The sequence below is a fragment of the Amblyomma mixtum genome, chromosome 2, assembly GCF_055824585.1.
Source record: "Amblyomma mixtum isolate Tamu chromosome 2, ASM5582458v1, whole genome shotgun sequence".
In the NCBI taxonomy this organism is placed as follows: Eukaryota; Metazoa; Arthropoda; class Arachnida; order Ixodida; family Ixodidae; genus Amblyomma; species Amblyomma mixtum.
The window spans coordinates 101,477,312-101,498,613 of NC_143013.1; the positions used below are offsets into that span (position 1 = coordinate 101,477,312).

Consider the following 21,302-nt stretch of genomic DNA (forward strand, 5'->3'; position numbering starts at 1 on the left):
GTCGTTCTTACACCTTTTTCCGTTCGCCCATTCCAGCATTACTCCTGCCCGTTCCTTATTCCCCTATTGCGGGCCTCGCTTGTTATAGCGCAGGAGCACAGAATAAGAAATTCGGAAAAAAAAGTTGAGGAAGTGCATATTGAGCAGACAAGGGAAGGGAAATGAGTGGCTCGTTGTGACATGCGTTTAAAAGATGCCAACAGCCATTGAAACTAAGGAGCATAGGTGAATGTTTGTATATTTTTTTAATTTGCAGTGTTTATCAATGCGAGAATAATAAAGAAGTTATGCTATCGCCTAAAGATAATTTACTAGAAAGTGAGAGGTCAAACAACGACATGCCGCCGGTGCGATTCGAACCAATGACCTCCGAATTAGAAACATTCCCCCATGCTCCTTTTTTCGGTGGCCATCGACTTTCCTCGCCGCAAGTGCTCAGCAACTTGTACAGTTATTTGAGAGCACACCAAGTTCGCGACACGTTAAATTTGTTTTGAGCTTCAGCAGCGCCCCTGGCATTTATCGTTTCAGCTAAGTGTGGGTGCAATCTCTATTTTTGCGGCATCACTAACCCTGGTCACAGGTAAGGCTTACCTCACTTTCGTACTATTGATGTGGAGATTTGCAAAACAAACCACACTGGCCATTTTAGAAGGCGGCTGTACATTAACCAATAATGATGGGATGGAAAAAGCGATCAGAGGAAGGAAGTAATTTTAATATGAAGAAAAATTGCTTGCATATATCCTTTGTAAGCCTGCTGCTATGCTGGAAAGAAATGAACGCAAAAATATTACGTCTATATTACTTCGTTTGCTGAAAAACTCGAGTGAACAATGGTCTCCACCTTAAGGGTCTGATGCGGCAGCATTAAAGGAGTCCCTTCAGTGGTCTGGGGTCCTGTTTAATTTTCACTTCACAGACACGGATACTGTTCTTTGTTCCACCATCAGATAACCTTTAATCGGCCCTTAAGAGTACAATGAGGTGGCATTAAAGATTTCACCTACGCAAGTACCCTTTCTCTGTCGCCTAGGTTGTGACTACATGCCCATATATGCAACTGGTCATCGCTCAGTTTACATTCATAGTTCTCTGGGAGTCTTCTTGTGACTACTGGCGCAGTGGTGCAGCTGTTAACCGGTACGCCACTGACGCAGCCGCTAGCACAGCTGCTAGTGGGGCTTGTGAGCCCCGGGTTTCTCTTCCCGAGCAACCTCACGCTCAGCGAAAAAGCAGGTGGATAACCTGGTTTTTCGCTCACAACGTCGATAACACCAATGAAGGCTGATTTTCCGCAGAACTTGGCCCGTAAACCGGTCGCGTTAAAAACGAACACGTGACTGAAATAAAAGAAGAGCCAAATATGCCAGAGGTACGCTGAAAAAAATTATCTGATGCCACGATCCGTACCTCTTTACAAACCAGACAAAGTAATCGTGGTGTCACGTTGTTAGGCATTTGTTTTCGTAAATATTCTCTAAGGCTAGGAAGAAACTTACGTAAATAGCGCCATAGCTACGGCAGGAAATTTATGGCGTTTTTTTTTCTCAGAAAGTTTAACATGTTTGAAGAGTTTCTACGAAATGTTGTAAGTGATTTTAACTAATTAGTCAAAAAAAGCATAAACAACTTTATAATTTAAGAATGATTTAAGCAGGAAAGTTTTATCTAATGAGTGATTACATAGCGATTCTATTGCTTTTTAAGGCGTGTTACAAACACGCTTTTCCCAAGATTAAGATAGGCCATTACTTGGAGGCAGCGCAACATCCTATTGTAACGGGTTGCCAATTTAATCTCGAAGCATCAGCTAGATTTATTTGAGGAATACGGCTGATCCTAGCGTCAATTTTTCTACAATGCAAGACCTACGGCGCTTCACCCTTCATACACGCGGGTACTGAGGTCTGGAAAGAGCAAGGTGATTTAGTTTTATACTTCAGCACTCTGTTATGGAGGCTCCATACCAAAAACATGACCAATTTGATCGCGATCAAATTTGCCGCGACATCATCTGGATTTTTCTTTTTCCTGCACTATTTCCGCTATGCTCACAGCGCCTCAGTTCAGTCTCTTGAGTACTGGCGACAGTTTCGGCGTCTTCATTGCATGCTTATGCTGTCTCCCGCTCCAGCGGAGTCAAGCTTCATGGTCTTGCCACTCCGCGTCAATGAGAGCTTTATCTTAGTGCTCTCCGCAGCCTTCAGAGCTGCATGCAATGTCAGCTGCCCCACAGGTCTTCTGCCTGCTGCTCTTGCCTTCTCACAAGCCGACAACTGCTTCCCTTTCCCAGAGTTTTGTCTGCTCCAAATCTCTCCCACTAACAGTGCACCTGCTAATTCAGCCCCCCCCCCCTCCCTCTAGCTTCTTCTTATCTGCACACGATCCTTCCTCCTTTTCTTTTCTAGAAATAGTATTGGAAGAAGACGTCTCTTGCTCGATGGCTAGGCAGTCATTAAACAAATACTCACATGCAGAAGCAGAATGCGGGCAAATTAGACTTAGGCTGCCCATTAATTATATCGTTGATTCATTATACAAGTTGTGGCCGTCATTTTGTGTTTTCGATTGTGCAGACAGCGAAGCTGGTACTCTGTGATGCTGATACAAACTCAGAACCTAAGCATTTTGCTGAGATTGCTTAGTGGTGGTGGGCACAAGACAATGCAATGGCGGTCTGACATCGCTAGCATGCAGACACCTTTGTCGCGCAGTCAACGTTACATGGCTAGTGATGATAAAGCTTGTCATCTTCTTTCCAGAAACTTAAAATAAAGATTTCTATTCAAACAGTTTTGTTACATTTAAATATAGCTGGAAATCATAAAGTAGTAAAGCTTATTTACACTAGTAAAAAATGATAAGGACAGCACTGAAACTGTACAAATAAATTGGGTTTTGTAATAACAAGAAGCATATAATCTAAAAGCCGCGAACACCATTTTTTCTTTGGCCAACGTGATTACTTGTCTCACACCTAACTCTTTTGCAGCGTTCGACGCACCGCTTTTCTGGTGCAACGTCTTCATTGGATTGTCAGGGACTATCTACACAGCACTGGTAAGCTTTACAAGGGGTCCTTCTAGTTCCTCCGCTCCTTTTCAGTGTAAGCTTTCTAAAACAATAACTTTTTTCCCACAACAAGGTATCAATTATGTTTTTCTCACGCACTCCGCTAAACATGCTAATCAGTTTGCTTTAACCGCCGAGTGGAGACGGTCTGTGGCAACTAAACTATCTTATGGCTCATTGAAGCAGTTGGGAGACGGAATGACCTCTTCAGGCTGTTTTTTCATCCATGTCTATGCTGCCTGTAGAGAGATATTTAACGGAAAGAAAGCACTCTTTTTCGCTTTCACCAATGTGGTAAACTTTTTGCAAACCGCTGCGTTCCTGCCCAATGATGTTACAAGCCGTAATCGAAAATTCTCTTAATTACAGCAAAAGAATCTTTATTTCTGGTACGTTTTCCTTGAAGTAGTTCGGGGAGTCCAGCAATCTGAAAAGCAAAACCAAAGTTTAGGTTGCTGAACCTGAAAAACCATGATGATTCAATTTCGCCAAATTTTACTGCTAAAGTTTTTCGAAAATGGAAAAATTCCCAGAATTAATATCACTGAACCATCACAAGACTTTCTGTGGTCCAAAATACCGGCTATGAGGCATTTCAGACAAGCCGTTGAGTCGCACGGGAGTCCACACCAGAACTTGACCGCCGGGGTTGTAGAACACTTTCCTGTGACAGAAGTTGTAGCGGCGAGTGTGGAGAACACGTTGAAGTTCCGCTGCCGAGCCTCTCGCGATCGTGCTCTGGAAGGGTCTCTTGCACTTTGGGGGCTCATGCATCGACACACTGCGCTGTTTGTGCTGGCGATACTATTTCTTCTGGACAGGATCTTCCGAACAAGGCTGAGATTGGCGAGGGCCGTCTGAGAGGCTCCGTGTACCTCGTACGGCGCCACTTGGTCGGAGGAGGTGCCGTGGTGACTTGGGGTATTCCACTACTCGACGCTAGAAGCCTGAGTGAATGTTGCGCCCTTTCCCAGATGCCTGTGAGTGCAAAAGACTGCCGCTCGAAGTGCACCGTACGTCTGGAGCTCATCGCGCACCACAGGACTGATGTGTTCTTTTCGAGTATTTTTGGCGCTTCCGAAGCCCTGCAACTCGTCACAAAACGAAGCGGTACGCGCTTGGCGAGCGTACAAGCCGCCCCTCTGCTGAAAGATTTTCTCCTTTGTAGTTGCCTCTGCAAGGAATTCAGCGACCGTTTTTGGCTGGCTGCGCACCCGTTTGGAAAGAGGAGTTATGTCCTCTAAGTGCACGGCGACGTGGTCTCTCTGGGCAGCGGAACGTGTGATTGGAGAGCGCGTTCAACCCGCTCGTGACATTCAGTGCTGCTGCAGGTCTCTACGAGGTGACGCTGGAGTTCTCGCCACGAGGAAATGCTCTCCTCTCGCTTCTAGAACAAGATGCTATGGTTCAGGCTGAAGTGGACATTACGAAACTTGGCAGTTTTGTCTTGCCGGTTTAACGCCGCCACTCGTTCGCACTTCGCCAGCCAATCCAGTACATCTTCAAACGTACCCCCCTGGAATGACTTCGGGACTCGCGGATTCTGTAGCGCGTCTTAATTGAAATGTTCGCGGATGCCAGAATATGTCACCACTTCGCGCACTTTAGCGTGCTTTCCCAGACACCCTTAGAGCGTGTGGGGGAAGCGGTCTCGGTCACAAAGGAGATTCTCTCGACTCAGCGTGGAAAGCTCAGCCGAAGACCAGCTGCCAAGTTACAAGGGGGTTGGTCGTTTGGTGCCCAGCTTTCGCCGGTCGCAAGCCAGAGGATGGGTCTGAGCCAAAGGTTCACAAACAAAAATAAAGTTTATACAGCAAAGAGACGACACAGAAGACCTCACAATAACTTGTACAAGCGCATACAAAGTGATTTACAATACAATGCAACTCGTGCAGAGTAACACTCTAGAGAGATTACAATACAAAAGAATCATTGCACTTAAAGTGCACTGACACAAGAGAGAGGCAAGCAAACAAACGCAATTTGTTTACCGGGCACTGCGACATTCTGACGTCCAGAGGTTCACGACGAAGCCGTCCTGCAGGCTGGCGCACGCTGCCTCGCTGGTCCGCGGCTGGTCGAGTGGTGTTGACCCGGGAGTCTGTAGGCGCGCTTCTCTGAAGCTTGAATGGCGGCTCGGACTGACATACAGCGGTCATCGCCCTTCATTTATAGGCGCACTCCGCGTTCCCTCTTCGCGCCAAGGCAGGCGCGCACATACACACAGTATCAGCTGTGCAATTTCATTCTCTCTCTCGCGCGCCGGGCGCGCGTCCCCGTTGGCCAGGCGCAGAGACCGGCTTCCAGAAACTTCCAAATCTTTCTTGCGTTGCGCCGCCGCCGGCGCACGAGTGAAGGGGAGAGGGCACCACTTAGCACGTTCAAGGCTACGCCCTCTCTGTCAGCAATGAGTAGAAACATCTTCGAAGAAACGGTGCTCTGACGTCATACCCTTTGCGTCCCTCCGGAGAGCGAGGTGGAGGGGGCAGCAACACGCACAAGGTTAGGCGATGATGAGGATGATAATATCCTCAGGCTGAATGGCACATACCCACGGAGGGGGATTGGCCAGGGTGCATAGTTTAGGCGCTCTCCGGGGTTTTCTTCTCCTCTTAACTGTTCTAGCGGCGCGCGCTGGCGACATCGCTTCTGTACGGGGCATGTTTTTTTTTTTTTTTTTTCAAAAATGGGCCGAGTTTCGTCACACCCCCGCGCGTGGGCGAAGCAATCGCGCCATCCGTGGCGCTCGTGGCGCTGCGATGCCGGCACCCTCTCTTCTTAGTTAAGGGAACTAGCCAAGCTATGGACGGTGCATCGCGGGGAAGTCAACCACAGGGGACAGCGGGGCAGGTTCCCACAAGGCAAATCTATCAAATTGTTGTTCTCAGGAAATAGCCGCAATTTTTTTGTGACTCTGCTAGCGCTCGTTCGCCAGCTCAGAAACTGCTCAGAAATTCTGTATTCAAAATAGAATACGTTCTCTAGCCCCTTTATTCAAATCCCCCACGTTTATGATGATGTCGAGACTGGTGAATTGCGTGATCACCGGTGGTCTCACCTCAGCGATGGGCGTTAAAAGTAATCAGGTCATTGGAGTTTGTGAAAACAGTCCCTGGCGGCAATGTTTGATTCAATTTTGCCGCTTTCTTGGCTTAAAAATATTCTGTTTCCAGTGAACATATCGTCTTCAACGACACGAAGTATTCAGTTGATATAGCACAACATTATGTCCTTATACCTGTTAGATTTTAGCTAGAAATATCGATAGTTAAGGCGCCTGTTTGTTATATCTCCATCTTTGACGCAAATTGAAGCATCGCAGCTGCTTTCACAGCTGGATCATGTCGACGCTGGCACTGTGCCTTTGCTTCGGCAGTTTATACAGCTGCACATCGATTTGGCGGGGATGTTGGGCTGTAGCTGCGCAGAAAATCGCATGTGCGGACCACTACATAGAACTGAAAGGGTGATTTCATGAGGCAGTGAATAACGCCGACCAAAATACGCATGTAGTCACAAATTTTGAGTATTCTAAGAACCAATCAGAACGTGGGCGAGGTCTGGAGGTGGATGACAGGATTCTGCGATACAATGAGATTATTTGTATGAGCCTTGTTGGGAATGACATCGTTACTCTGAGAATCAACAGGAGTCTTGTATAAGTGAAATGATCGGTCAGTGGCTACATCATCTGCTTCACAATTAACGCCGCTGAACAGCCATACGGCCGATTTACAGCAGCCTTGTGACACACTGTTAAACATTCATCATGCAAAACGAAAGGCTTTTCCCATATCAAGCTAATTCGAACCCAGCACCTCCTTAATGCGAGGCGTATGCTCGATGATTAGGCCATCGACTCACACAATCGCCATCACATACTGAACTACCGGCAGCAACACAACCGTGTGTCTTCAGTCGTCTGTGTTGTTTTCGCTTGGTTGCCGTTTATTTTATCACGTAACACACTTCATCAGAAGTGTCAAACATGCAAAATGCCAAGGAATAGATAGTATGCATCACTAGCAGTGCCAGCTGCGGACAGGGCCACTCATATTTAAGAATAATGTGCGTGGTCATGGTGCTAGTACATGTATTGTCTTCTATACTCATTTTACAATTTGCGAACGTTCTTCTGTGCAGTTTCGCATCTGCTTGTATGTGAATAACCAAACTGCCTCCGTCATTATTACGAAATGCACCCTCTTCTGAGCTTCGCAGCCTTGCCCAAATTCAGAAATTTTAGAGAAGCGCATTTTTCATCAGGAAATAGTTTATGAATGCAATTGTTTCTTATATCGTAACATTTCCCTATGCGCATTTATATCCGCAATTTCCCGCTCGGCAGGCATGCATTTTTTTGCTATTAACCTTTCTGCTATCGTCAAACACGTTTCCTTTCCGTTTTCTACGGCAGTCTTAACTAGTCGATGCGAGCGAAGGACAAATTTTAAAACAAAGATTTTGCTACGTATCGGAAGAACGGATGATTGCCTTCATTATTTTCATGGCAGTACCTTACAAGATACCAAAACTCAAATGTGACGTCGAAAAATCCTGGGATAGCTTTCATTGCCTCATTAAACATATATTTGGACGTTAATCCAAATTAAGGACGAAGCTTCCAGATGTACCACAGACCCTCCTCCTATTTTCATTTTTTAGGGAGGCCTCCGAGGCGTGGTCTGGACGGACTGTATGCAGTTCTTCTTCATCCTGGTCGCCCCAACAACAGTTGTCTCCAAGGTCATACTCGATGCGTTTTCACCAAACTCAAGCGTTAAACCATTTAGCACTCAGGACGTCGCAAAGTACATTGGAAAGTAAGTGCAGTTGATTCGTTTTTTTCTAGTTGTGCTAGATGTAACGCTTTCGCTTATTTAGCGGTAAACATGATTACATTTTCGCGTCTCAGTGAAAACTTCAGAGCGATGCTGCCTTATATTTGCTCTAATGGTACAGCCGGCGAAATCCTTAGCTGGCGTGCGCGACGGCCACTTTGTCTGTGCACCAGCGCTTTGGGATGAAGCGAGCTTGCGGAAAGCTCAATATTAAGCACGGGCTTAGTGAGCCTGTGCCTTGATTTGGTATCTTAGCAAGTTTGTGCCGTCGTAAGCTTCAGGAGCACGGAAAACGCGGCCGTCACGCACGCCAGCTAAAGATTTGGCCGGCTGTACGTGCAAAGCCGGACAGGAGAGAAAGTGTCATGCAGTCCTCTCATTTAATAACCATTCAGAGTGCATTCTTTCGGAGCGCTCTGTGAAAGCTAGTGTTGCAATATTTAGCCTAGGAAGGATTTATTCCTCCAGTGAAAAGCGTAGATCTGTTAGTAGTTTACCAGTGTCATGGTCCCACTGTACGCGTCTAGGCAGCCGGTTCAGCGGACAGAATTTCTTAAATTACAATGGTTAGTATGCTTCGAATAACACCTCCCATCAATAAAAGAGCTTGGTGAATGTAACCCATCATTAATAAACGTGAGAGGAGCTGCGTGTACAATGAAATTAAAATTATTGCGACCTTCGTAGAACTAACGTATGAACTTCGACTTTCTTCGGGCTTTTTTTTGCAAGTACAAGATAATAGCCTTCGCCAGCAATTTAAAACGTAGCTATATTGCATTTATGAACTATAAAATTGATATAATTCATAGGAGCTGCTTATACTTAATTTTATTATTAAACGTATAAAACACTCGTAGGGTGCATTTACTGCAAATAGCAAATATTGATTGTCTTACGGAGGACTAACCTAATTGAATTCGATTTGAATCTACTAAACTTTGAAAATGGAATGTACACTTTGTGCCATGATACTGTTGAATTTTTAAGCTGAACTCATAACAGCGGTGCTTCAAGAATAATAAATCTATCTCAGTCAGGTGAACTGCCGATAACTTTTTCCATCAGCTCCAGTTTCGACCTGATGAGTGATGAAACGATCTGGTCCTGTTTCTTGGGCTCATCAGCGATGTCACTCTACCGGCTTTGTCTGGACCAAGTGGTTGCCCAGAGACTGCTCGCATCTCGAACAATCAAAGATGCTCGAAGGTAGGGCTATGACTTTGTGCTTACCCTAATTGGAAAACAAAAATGTTATAGACGATCAACGCGATTGGTGAGCCAGTGTTCTACGTTAGCATTAGTGGTCCGCCCAGAAGGAGCAGCCGCTGCCGCTGACGGGCTGGCACCGTTCGAGCGGCTGGCATGATCCAGTCCGTCAATCACCGTGTGACACTCCGTACCGGAGTTCCACTCTCCCGCACCCTACATTCTTTTGTCCGCTTTGTCTTCCCTCTTCCTCTTATCTTCTCCCTACTTTCTCTTGACAATGGAGAGGAGGGGTTCTCCCTCTCCACTTGGCTACCTGCCAGCCGAGGCTTCAGTTGCAAGTACGGACGGCAATATAGTTCTACATGCCGGTTCTAATGCTAACGCATTAAAAGAACGCACGCCAGAAAACGACGGACAAGCGTCAAACTATCACCACGGGATCGTGTGTTAATGCTCACCGATTCTACATGTTTTTTTTTTCAAGTACGTGAATCAAGACTCCGGTATTGTTACCGGTGAAGAGCTGGCATAACTCTCATGAATATGCGGCAGTGCATGCATGCAAACATGCATTCTACTGCTGGTGCAATGGGCCCAAACTAGCCTTGGCTATGGGACCGACAGTTTTTGATGTATGATTTTTGTGTTTTGTTGAATAAATGACTGAAATGACTGACTGAACTCTTATAGGGCTGGTGACGTGTCTCAACTAGGCAAAATCTTTTAAATCGATAAGACATAAATTGTGTAACGTATACCTATACGAGCCGGGGCTGTAGTAGCAGGCCATAATAAGATGGGCTAAGTCAGCTGATTAGTTCGGAGCCTGATAAAGCGCATGAAATCGCTCTTTTATTTAAACAACGCACAGTAAACCGCGTGTCAATACACTGCGTTCATCATCAGCATACACAATTATCCTATAGCTCAAGTAAAACTAAGCATAAGCATGTAGGTAGAACTAAACAAAACCAAATAAGGACGGCATAAATATCAATCAAAAGAGAGATACGGCGTTCAGATTTTACTTTATCTCTGGTTAGAAAACGCTTTTCCTTGGGGAACTAAGGCCATGGATGCATAGCGCAGTCGTCGCACCATGACTATGTATGAAATCAGTGCGAAAACACTAGCCTGACGGGCAACCCCGAGCAAGATCGTGGGATGTTTGTATGCTTGCGGTGTTTGTGGGCTTGTGCCAAGCGAAATTAGTAAAAAAATATAAACTCGAACATGTATTTACGACTGGGATTCGAACCCGTGGCGGTGCGAACAGATAAGGTTCGCAGGCCGCTACGTGAGAGCACTCGGCTATCGCTGTTTTTTTGTTTAAACATGGCATTTATCACAATGAAGTAATGCTCTAGATATATGAACTCTGTACAAAACTGGAAGACAACGATCCCAAATGAGCATAATGCACAACACGACACACCTAAATAACCAAGCACGAGAAAAGATGCGACACAGGGCACATCGCAATTACATCATAGTACGACACACGCAACGATGCACTAAAAGAAAGGGCAGTGAAGTGCACAGCACTTGGAGTGGTTGCCATTTCGGTTGAAATTCAGTGTGGGCATACAATTACTTTAGATTGTGAGTTTCTTAGTGGACACAGGCCACCAACCACCGCGGGTTCGGGCTTCGCGCGAGCCAGGGGCCCCGATCAGCCGCCACCACACACACCCTGGGACACCGATGCGGCGCACTCAACCTCCGCAGGGAGGAGAGCGATTCGCCGCAAAGAAATAGGCCTCCAAGTTCACAAAGGAGACGTTTATTCACGTCGTCCTTCAGCAGATACACAAAAACTCAATAGTCACCCCGTTCCGGGGGCGCGCGAGGAGCAAGGCTCCGCTGCGCGCACGAAGCGACTAGAGCAATGCGCGCCGCTAGCACGCCGCTGCAGGAGAATGTCCCCGCGGCAGTGCTGTGATACATCTCTCGTGTCGACCGTTGTGCCGGTTGCGAGAGAGAGTGGGCAGTCAACGCAAGGTACGCCTGTCGGGGGTCGCTGGACCCCGCTGGACAGGCTCGAGCCGCTGCAGGTCAGAGGACACGTGCGGGCGAGCTCGAGTATGCACTGGTCCGAACGGCAAAGGCCGGCACGGACAAACAGTAGCGTACGCACCTTACGCTGTCTCGGAGGGATCTCTCCCTGGGCCCCGCTCGGACGGTCGCGCGGCGCGCGGCCACCCAAGCGGATCCCGAATTCCGGCCAAAAGACGCCAATGGCAAAGGCCCTTGGGGAACCGGGGCGGAGCTGTGGCCAAATGACAGTGATTAGTCACTTAGCCGCCTCTCCACCGCCTGAGGCGGGAGCAAGAGAAAGAGGACAAACAACGCGGGGAGTCGGCAACAGCCGCGCAAAGGCAATGGCGGGAAGCCAGGATTCCCACAAGATGAACAATCATTCTCCAGAGGTGCACATTTAAAAAAACAGCAGATTCACAATGTCGGTCCATCATGCGCGTTTTGCATAGGCTGTGGAGTACAGTCAAAAAGAACTTGTCAAGGGTTCATCAACAAATGGCAGTGCAGTGAGGTATCGTGCAGAATGCGGTGGTTAATTATTTTTCTGTTTGTGGTTGCAAGATATACCAAAACAGTATTGCATCTTTGCTATCAATGAAGCAATGTTCAGTGATTTCTGGAGCATCACAAAGGCGGAAAATTACCGTGGTCACAAAAATATCTTTTTCTTCTCACCATATCTTAACGGGCAATGTCTTGCTATATATGACGGAAACCAAGTCACCGAAATTAAGGTGCTGAAGGGGTGTCTTTTTATTCTTTTTTTTAATTTTGAATTTCTAAATTCTTTTGTCTGCTGAGTAGTTTAACGAGAGCCTCAAATCTTGAGGGCTTTATGCCATACGTTGCACAAGAGGATTCTCTTACAGCTTCCGCCCTTACCATTCGACGACGTTCCTACGTAGCACTAGCGGTAATACAGGACGTACCTCGTCCGCCGCTATGGACGAGGGCGCCGCTGGCAAACACTCACAAGACACTATACATAAATACGCCTGATAGCAGAAGATTGCACAGCAGTCGCAGCAGCTCAGTTGGTAGAGCACCGGATGCGAAATTCGGAGGTCGTGGGTTCGTATACCAACAGCGGCATGTGGCTGTTTTTCCTTTTGCTGTTATTAATCTCCCAATGATGAAAACCTACAAATTAACAAAAAACACCTCCTATGGTCCTTTGCTTCGGTGACTGTTGTATTCCGTTATATATGTGAAAACGAGCAACTCTTTCCATTCCTTTGTCTGATGAATGTCTTGCTATGTAGCTTATAGAAAAGTGTTTTGGTATACGGCGAGAGGGGAATTTTACGTACTCTTTTGAGCACGTAAAACGCAGCATTCCGCTGTATTTTACGAGTACGCTGTATTTTTTAGTACGTAAAATACAGCATTCTGCTATGTGGCGCCGCCCTGGTTAGCTGGCTGCCTATCGTGCTCCGCTTTCACCTGCCCCTGGCGTGGCCCAGGGCCTCGCCCGCCCCTGTATTTACTCTCCATCGCTTCATGAAGACTTCCGAAGCGTGTGGACACCATTGACATCAAGGCCCACTGCCGAGCTGGCCCTCCAAGCGCCTCCAAATCTTTAAAGCGGCGCGGCGCCTCCATAACCCTAACGCGCCGCGCCTGCGCCTCTGCAATGCAGCGTCTGACCAAGCCCCTGCAGCCGAGACCCGCCGATGCCTCTCCGGCCTCAACTTCTTCCGACGCCGCCGCCGCGGGGCCTACTCCAACCACGCCGACAGCCATGCTCAACCGGCTGCGTTCAACGCCGCCCACGCCACCGTGCACATTCCTGTCGCATTCAACGCTGTGGGCGACGCTGGGAGCTCCGGACCGACAGCCGCGGCGCAGACAGCAGAGTTCGCCGTCGCCGCAGCGTTCGCCGTCGCCGCAGCATCCACTGCTAGCCAACTCCACGCTCTAATGGACGCCACGAGCTTTGGACCCATAGACGCGTCGTAGCTGGCTGCGTTCGTCGCCACCGCTAGTGCCGCCGCGCCTACTCGAGCCACATTTCCCACTGACACCAAGACCTGCACCCGGCACTCGCGTCGCAGATTGCTTCTCAGGCTGACGACTCGTCGGCAGACATGGACCTTACGGTGTGCCCGGTAGACGACCATATCAGTATAACCGCGGAAGTCGGTGCCAGCCGTTAACCTGCTTCCACCACTCCACCACGCGCCGAACTCATCACTGTAGGCATCCAACTTCCCTCTGGTACCCAAATTCCCAAGCTGCCTCTCTGCGACGTGCTCGCCGCAGTCATCTCCGCTGCACAACATTCCTTAAACAGCAGTGCAGAGATTACCCTTCAGGCCAAGCCAGCCCAAAGCCTTGCGTTTTGAAAAGCTCATTCTCCTCCCACCGCCCAACTCCTACTTTCTATAGCGCATCTTCAGCTCCACGGTAAGCATATCAATATCAGAACAAATGCCCCCATCCTCCCATCTGATGCCTCGGCGTCATCCATAACGTGGGTGGCCACTTCACCTCTGATGCCCTCATGCATGATCTCGAATCTTTCACAACGGATATTCTTGCTGCTCGCATGATGGGCACCAATCAACCGGTGCTCACAACTTTCGCTGGTACCGTCATTCCCCACTTTGTATATTTTAAACGCGTTGTCTTCCGGTGCCCTCCTTATAAACCTAAGCCTTGCACCTGCACCCGTTCTCTCTGCCCTAGGACACCGCGCCCACCAATGTCTACAAAACCACGCACCAAACTCTTCCCACCCCATGCAAAGGGCTGGGGAAGGTCAACGAGCGGGTACTCCTGCGCCTACTCACCAACACGATGTTGTGCCCGAAAATTCTACAGCATTTCGATCCTAAATTCGACGGGCGGTGCTCACACTGTGGGGAGGTGTCTGACACCTACCACATAGTGTGGGCCTGCCAGCAGAACCCATCCCTATCCCCTATCCTGAACCCCACCCGAGAGGACTGGGAGGCGACCCTGTCCGGTTGCTGCACCCTCGAGGCCCAAAGGGCCTTAACGCAGCGCGCCCGGGCTGTGGCAAACGCCAAAGGTGTGCCTGACTAGGCATCCCACCTAGTGGTTGTAAGGGCGTGACCCTTCAGGTCATGACCCCCAACATCTCTCCCTATGATTAAATAAATGTTTTCACCACCACCACCCACCAATGCCCCCCAGCACAGCCTTCCGGCCAAGTGTCGTGGCTATGCTGCTCCTCTACCCGCCGACCCTTCCGCTCATGTATGTGCCCAGCCCTAGGGCATTCATTGCCAGGTAAACACCCACCCCTACCTCGACCCCACTTGCCCCTTCCTCCTCGCTAAACAACGCGAGTGTGCCAAAGCTGCATACCACTGACGCCTAGCTCTGCGCCGGGCCACGCAACCAACTACCTCCTCCTCCTCTAATCATGAACCTCCATCAGCTCCGATCACGTCACCACCAAACTCCTACGCCGCCAAAGTTGAAGGATCCTCGGTGCCAGCGTCCCTCCCTTCCACCACACCACCCTCTCCATCCTTTACTGACGAGAGCCGCTCCTTAGACCTCCTGCTCCTAATGCTGGAACGCCAGCAGCGAGAGCAGCAGCGCATTTCCCACGATATACAAGAGCAGACCCATGCCTTGACTCAAACCCTCCAGACAACCACCTCCTCTCTACCTCCCAGCTTACCAAGCTAAATGATCACCTTGCCATGTTCACCACTCCCTGCTCTACCGCCCAGGTCGCTCCTTTGGCTGATCTTATCGAAACCACCCTACAGGCACAACACAGTCGCTTGCTTCAGCTGGAGACTTCGGTTCTCCAGATTCTTACCACCCTCCAAGCCCAATCCAAACAATTGGAACCCTTCACTTCTATGCTCCACTCCGTGCATGAGTAACTGCCCCTGGCCAAAAAGAAGGATCGCGTACCCTTACGAGCTTCTACCTTTGCACTATCATAACGGCTTTTGTCGAGGACCTCGAGATTTTGCAGTGGAACTGCCGAAATATTGCCATAATAAGGCCTCCCTCTACCAGTATCTACTCACTCGCCCCACCCTGCCCCATTTTCTTCTTCTCCTGGAGACTCGGACGGCCCGCACTGTTCCAGGCTACCGCGCCTACCATGCCACTACGGCCACATCACTTGAGTCTATTTATGTACGCAGCGACGTGCTCGTCGAGCCACTTGACGTCCCCTCCCCCTTCCTTAAATATTTGGTTGGTGCGGTCTATTACCACCCTTCTTCCCGCATTTCACCCACCCTTTTGTATTTCTACATACTATCACTTCCTCTTTACTCTCTGCCATGGGCAAGTTCCTTCATTATCTTCCTTCTACCTTCCATCTCCTCTTTGGTGGTGACTTTAATGCCCCTCATACACACTGGGGCTGCCCTCAAATCCTCAAGCCCGGCCTCCTCATCCATTGTCTGGTTCAGGAACGCCACCTCACCCTTCTTAATAGTCCTGGCTTCTCTGCTCGAGCGGGCACTGCCTCACAGCGCCCCACGACACCAGACCTCACTTCCTCTCGGGGTTCACTTTCCTTTCACTGGCAGGTGACAGCCGAAACTCTTCTCAGTGACCACTTCCTCTATATCTATATCTATATCACTACCTCTCTTTCCCAAATCCCTCGACGTCATCTGGTCATTCACATTGGCTGGCACGCCTTTCGCACTAATCTCGCCTCCGACTCATTTCAATCGTACGACGACTGGACGTCGCGTATCTCTGCAGCGGTCATGTCCAATAGCCGTCGCGTTCACTCTCGTCACCCAATCCCAGACCCAGATCTTCACCTTCTCCGCTTATGGCGTCGCCATAAACGTCTTCAACGCTCCTTTCGCTCCCAACCCTACAATGCCCAACTTTCCTCTCAGATCACTTCTCTGCGAGCCGAGTGCTCTTTGTGATGGCCTTGACTCTGTATTTCACTCGCAATACAAGTGGTCTCTCTTTAAATCTCTCCTTGGCAGTAAGCCTGCCCTTGCTCCTACTCTAGCTAAAGCCCTCACTCAGGGAACACCGTCCGATGTTTTTGTCAGTGAACACCCTCCTACCCGGTGTACTCGGGCGGACATAAACCTAATCCGGATCACTCCTTCACTCTCCAGGAGCTCAAATCGGCTCTGGCTGCTAATGCTACACGCTCGGCTCCCGGTGAGGATGCCATTACGTACACCACACTTCGTAACGTTCCTGACTGCGCCAAAGAATTCCTCCTTCAAACCTACAATGAGGCCTCGGACAGTGGTTGCCTGCAGAGCTCCTGGACCTCCTCCCTCATTTATATGATTCCAAAGCCGGGCAAACCTCCATCTCTCTCTAACCTCCGCCCAATCTCCCTGACGTTGTGCGTTGGTAAGACTCTTGAGCGAATGGCTCTGACTCGCCTCTCTAATTTTCTTGAGAGAAGGGAATTCTTCCCCCATTTTCTCATTGGCTTCCGACGCCCCGCATGTGCACAGGACATGTTTCTGATTCTCCAGCAAACCTTCCTGTCACCTACACCCACTCAAGTTCACGCACTTGTGACCGTCGATCTTCGCAAGGCCTTCGACGGTGTTTGTCACGACCGCATCCTTTCTCAACTCGCCTCCTTGGACTGTGGCGCCCGCATGTACTCTTATATCCGCTCATTAATCTCTAAACGAGTGGCTTGCTTTCGGGTAGACACCCATCTGTCCGACCTCCACCACCTCACTCGTAGCACACCTCAAGGTGCTGTTCTCTCTCCTACCCTTCTCAATTTCGCTATGGCCCCTCTCGCCTCACAGCTGGCTGAAATTGCCCACTTGCATCATATATTTAACGCCGACGACATCACTGTCTGGTGTTCGTCTGGCTCTTCCGGTCACGTACAGGACACCCTACAACGTGGCCTAGATCTCATCGACTCCTTTCTAACCCCCGCTAGCTTCTCTCCTGATCCTGAGAAATCTGAGCTTCTCCTTCACAACCATTCCTCATACCGGCGCTCACACAACCACTTCGTCTCTCTCCACCTTTCTGGCTCTGCCATTACTGTCGTAACGCAGTGCAAACTACTTGGCATCCCTTTGCATGCGACCAAGAACGTGCAAGCCATACACCACGCTGTCACCACCTGCCACTTGGTAACGCACCTCGGCGCGTGGTCACTCGACGCTCAGGTCTCCACGAGGCTCATGCGTGCCGAGTTGCCCACGCGCTGGCCCTCAACAAGGTCTTGTACTTTGCACCCTACGCTTCCTTCACTCAGACTCAACTTAACGCTCTCGAGACTGCCCTTGTGGGCCTCTACAAGGCCCTGCCTATCACCTCCCTATCACTACCTCTACCGCTAAGCTCTTTGCCACATGCCTCTTCCACCCTCTCCGTTCACTTATCACTCTCCATCGTGACTCGCAGCTCGCCCGGCTTTACTTTACCCGTCAGGGGTTATTGACTCAAGCAGGTATCTCGCCCATTCCCATCTCCCCGTTTACCTGTCGTATTCCCATCCCGGATCCCAATCGTCGTATCCCCCCCCCCTCTCGACCAACATGTCCCCCGTACTGCACGCCGGACGTCGTCATGTGGCTGCGCAGCACCATTTCCCTCTCTTTGATACCCAGGGTGTAGCCTACACGGATGCCTCCTTCGTGGCTCCTCGAGGTTCCTGCGGCTACGCCCTGTACCATCCTCACCTCCCCGCTCATGAAACCTGCACCAGCGGGCCGTATCTACGCCCTCCGAACGCACTGTTCCTCGAGGTCCTCGCCGCTGTGCATGCCCTCCAGTAATTTGCCCTCCATCCTTCTCTCCTAGAGTACAGTCTATTCAGACTCACAAGCCGCTATACACGAAATGCATAACCGCACCCTAACCCCTTCTAGCCAAAAGGAGGTCGAACGAGCGGTCTCCGCACTGCAGTCTTCGATCGTTTTCCTCCGCTGGGTCCCTGGGAATTCAGGGACTGACGGCAATGAGCTGGCCCATCAGCTCCCCGCGACGCTCTCTTCCGGGCACTGTTGATCCCCTGGCCCAAGCTCTCAGAGGACGGTGGAAGCCTCACCCTTCGCCGCACCATAAAAGATGTCTGCTTCTACCTCCGCCTCCACAAACGCATTTACTCTCCCCGTCATCCATCACTCACGATGCCGGAGGCTCGCCTTCTTCGGCACATAAAAATGAATGCAGTCATCACCCCGTCACGCTTATTTCTCAACCCAACTGTCCCTGTATCTATGCGTCTTCTTCATCGTCTTCTTCATTCGCTATTAGTAATACTACTATCAAAATAAAAATTAAGATCCGCCTATAGGGTATGAAGCGATAGCGTTATTGGATTACTGCCCATATAGGAGGCATTGACCATTCTCTACTTAACATTAATAGATTCCTGAGGGTCATCATACCACTCCTGGCGCAGTTGTCCAGCGGTTATTACAAAAACCCGATAAATGCCTGCCGTTGAAAATGTGGTAAAATTTATTATACATATGTTGCACGTGACGTCATTTCCGCCCGTATCAAGCTCTTGCGGCCATGCTGCCGAACCATTCGGCTATCCCCACCCGTCAGCCCTGCGTTGCCTGGCCACTCCTCGGACACCTCAGATTATTTTCTTATCTTTCGGGCGCGATGCCTACTCCAGAGACGAATGATCCATTCAGTGCAGGCTACTGGTCTGAATTTCTTCGATAGGCGCGCGTACCCTACGCAGACAAAGTGAAAATATGCGACGATACAGATCCGTACACGCTGTGACCGGGAGTCGACGGGGCGATGGGCGTTGATGTGTTCCTTGAGGTGGCCCACGGGGAATATCGTGTACACTTTCCAGCTTTGTAAAGTTGGAAGCAATGAAAGCCTTCGAACAATGGAGGCACACAATGATTTCTACAGCAGGTGGGTGAGAAGCCTATCTGCGATGCGCAAGGAACGAGACGAAAAATTCGGCCTCGGCCCGTCGCTTCCTCTGCTGTCATTGCTCGCTGCGGTCGTGGCGATCTGAACCGGCTTGCCTATTGCTGTAGCTAGGATGCAGCGACACGGAACCCAGTCTGGGTTTGTGTTGTCAGACAAATTGGATGGCGTCAATCAAAACAGCAACATTCAAGAGTGTAGCCATTGCTTCCCACGTTTTAGTAAACATTTAGTTGACCACACAAGCCTCTTACCTGTCACAAAGTGCACTCCGCACACAAGTAAATTTGGGTTGACGGGTTCCAAATCGTCGCGCTTAATGCGAGCCAGTCACAGCTCGCGCAGATTCGTACTGAGTCATGGAGCACTCGCACTTGCATGCCTACGATTATCTCACGAATGCAGATGAAGTTCGTGTTAAACGGCTTCTTTCACCTGGAGCTGTCGCTATGGTCTTAGGAGCCAAGGGTGGCACACAAAACCCTACCGAATCTACGGATGAACGAGAACCGACACGTTGTGAGCTAACATAGGCAGCGGAAAGCTAGAGGCGGTCTGGCGGTGTTTCGGCAGCATGGCCGACTCGCAGCCGACGGCCACTGGATGTGACGTCGGTGCAAGCTATGTATACAAGGAAAAATGGCCGACTTGATGACGACAGGCCAGTGTGGTGAGGTGGCGCTGGGATTTGATTTAATGCTCAAACGGTAGTACAGCAACGATAGCCAAAGCAAAGGAATTTGGCAGCGCGGTTTTCAGGCAATTCGAGCGTGCTGATAAGGTTAACATAGTATAAATCATAAGCACCACATACGAACTCATGTTCTGAACGGATGAATGTTAGGTAAGCAAGAAGTTTTATGTAGTGCGGGGCTAAGAAATATTTGCGACCTAAACGCCTTAGAACTTGATTAGCTGAATTTGAGACGTGGTGAATGTGATTGCACGCGGCAAAGTTTTTACCTAATTGAATACCAAGGTACGAGTAGGAAGCAGCTGACGTAATAGGAATATTGACAATTCTATGCGTAGTACCCTGGATGTTAAGCCCGCGATGAAAAGGAGGGATATTTGTGTATTATTTATCGACCTGAGCCAAGCGATTAAGTAAAATTTCGAAGCCAAGCCCAAACAAATTCTCTGAAATGGTTGCGATTAGCGGTTTCATCTGCAGGAGCCCACTTCTGAGCCACTGACGACAAGCGGTAGCTTTGTGCGCTTCTTGTTGGGATTTTTACAGCTTTAGAGGTTCCGTAGGGAAGTCTCTTGCTATTAAAGTGATTATACCGATTTCTCGTGAGCTTCAAATCTCAGCAAATATAGCTGACGAAGGACCGTGATATATGTGGTTACTGCGACCACTGTGACGTGCGTGTCGAAGACGAGCACTGAAATCTGCAAGAACCTTAGAGTTCCTTGCATTTGATTGCTATTGTTTCTTTTTCCTGTGCACAGCTTCACGTGATTCGTACCTATCTTAGCCTGCATTCCAACTGACACTAGACTAAATAACTCGTACACACACGTTTCGGAGTTCGCTAGCCGGTTTCAAGGGTAAAAAATTCAGCCCAAATCGATTTCGGAGCACGTCATTGCTCGGGTAGCTTGGGCACATTAGCGCGCAGAGCTCGTCATTTCGTCGTTTGGCTTTCACTCACAGAATGTGCTGATATAATGTTTAAGTAACCGCTTATTAGTTAACGAAGTTGTTTAAGTAGCCTATGTTTTATATTTATGTTTTATAGCCTCCAAGTGAATGGTTAGGAGAAGCTGTCAGAGGTATATGGATCTAGCCTCAAGAGGGACAGTACTAACAATGGAAACAGGCAGAAAACACATCATTCACAATTACGCAAAAGTAGGGTTATAGATGGCGTGCACTGTCATCAGAGAAAACCCAACGTTAGAGACCGAAATTGCGGAGAGAAGCAGGCAGAATATCATTAATTAGAACGTGTTTGGTTCAATACTTCAGACACGGCAGTTGCGCGAAACACACACACACAAGACAGGTTACGGGACGGGCGCAAACTTACAACTGATTTTTTTCTTTCAACATCTATGTGAGCGATATCGTGCAAAAGGAAAGCAATGCAATATACGTGCTCTACGCAGATGACACGAGCATCTTTTTCACCGGTAAAAATGTAGACGAACTATTAATAGAAACCAAAAAAGAGGTTGCAATAATTTGGGATTGGTCAAGTAAGAACTGTTTTAAAATAAATGGCAATAAATCTAAGGCCATATTATTCATGGCTAGAGGGAAGC

The 21,302-nt window shown here is 49.0% G+C and overlaps 1 protein-coding gene across 1 annotated transcript in view; it reads left to right on the plus strand.

Moving 5' to 3' along the window:
• LOC149360318 (sodium-coupled monocarboxylate transporter 2-like) overlaps window positions 1-21,302 on the plus strand; it is an 80,700-nt gene that overhangs the window by 34,750 nt on the left and 24,648 nt on the right. Inside the window, exons 3-6 of the mRNA XM_089569238.1 lie at window positions 532-583; window positions 2,996-3,063; window positions 7,741-7,898; window positions 8,985-9,125. Coding sequence (XP_089425364.1) covers window positions 532-583; window positions 2,996-3,063; window positions 7,741-7,898; window positions 8,985-9,125 — 419 coding nt within the window. The remainder of the gene's footprint in view (window positions 1-531; window positions 584-2,995; window positions 3,064-7,740; window positions 7,899-8,984; window positions 9,126-21,302) is intronic.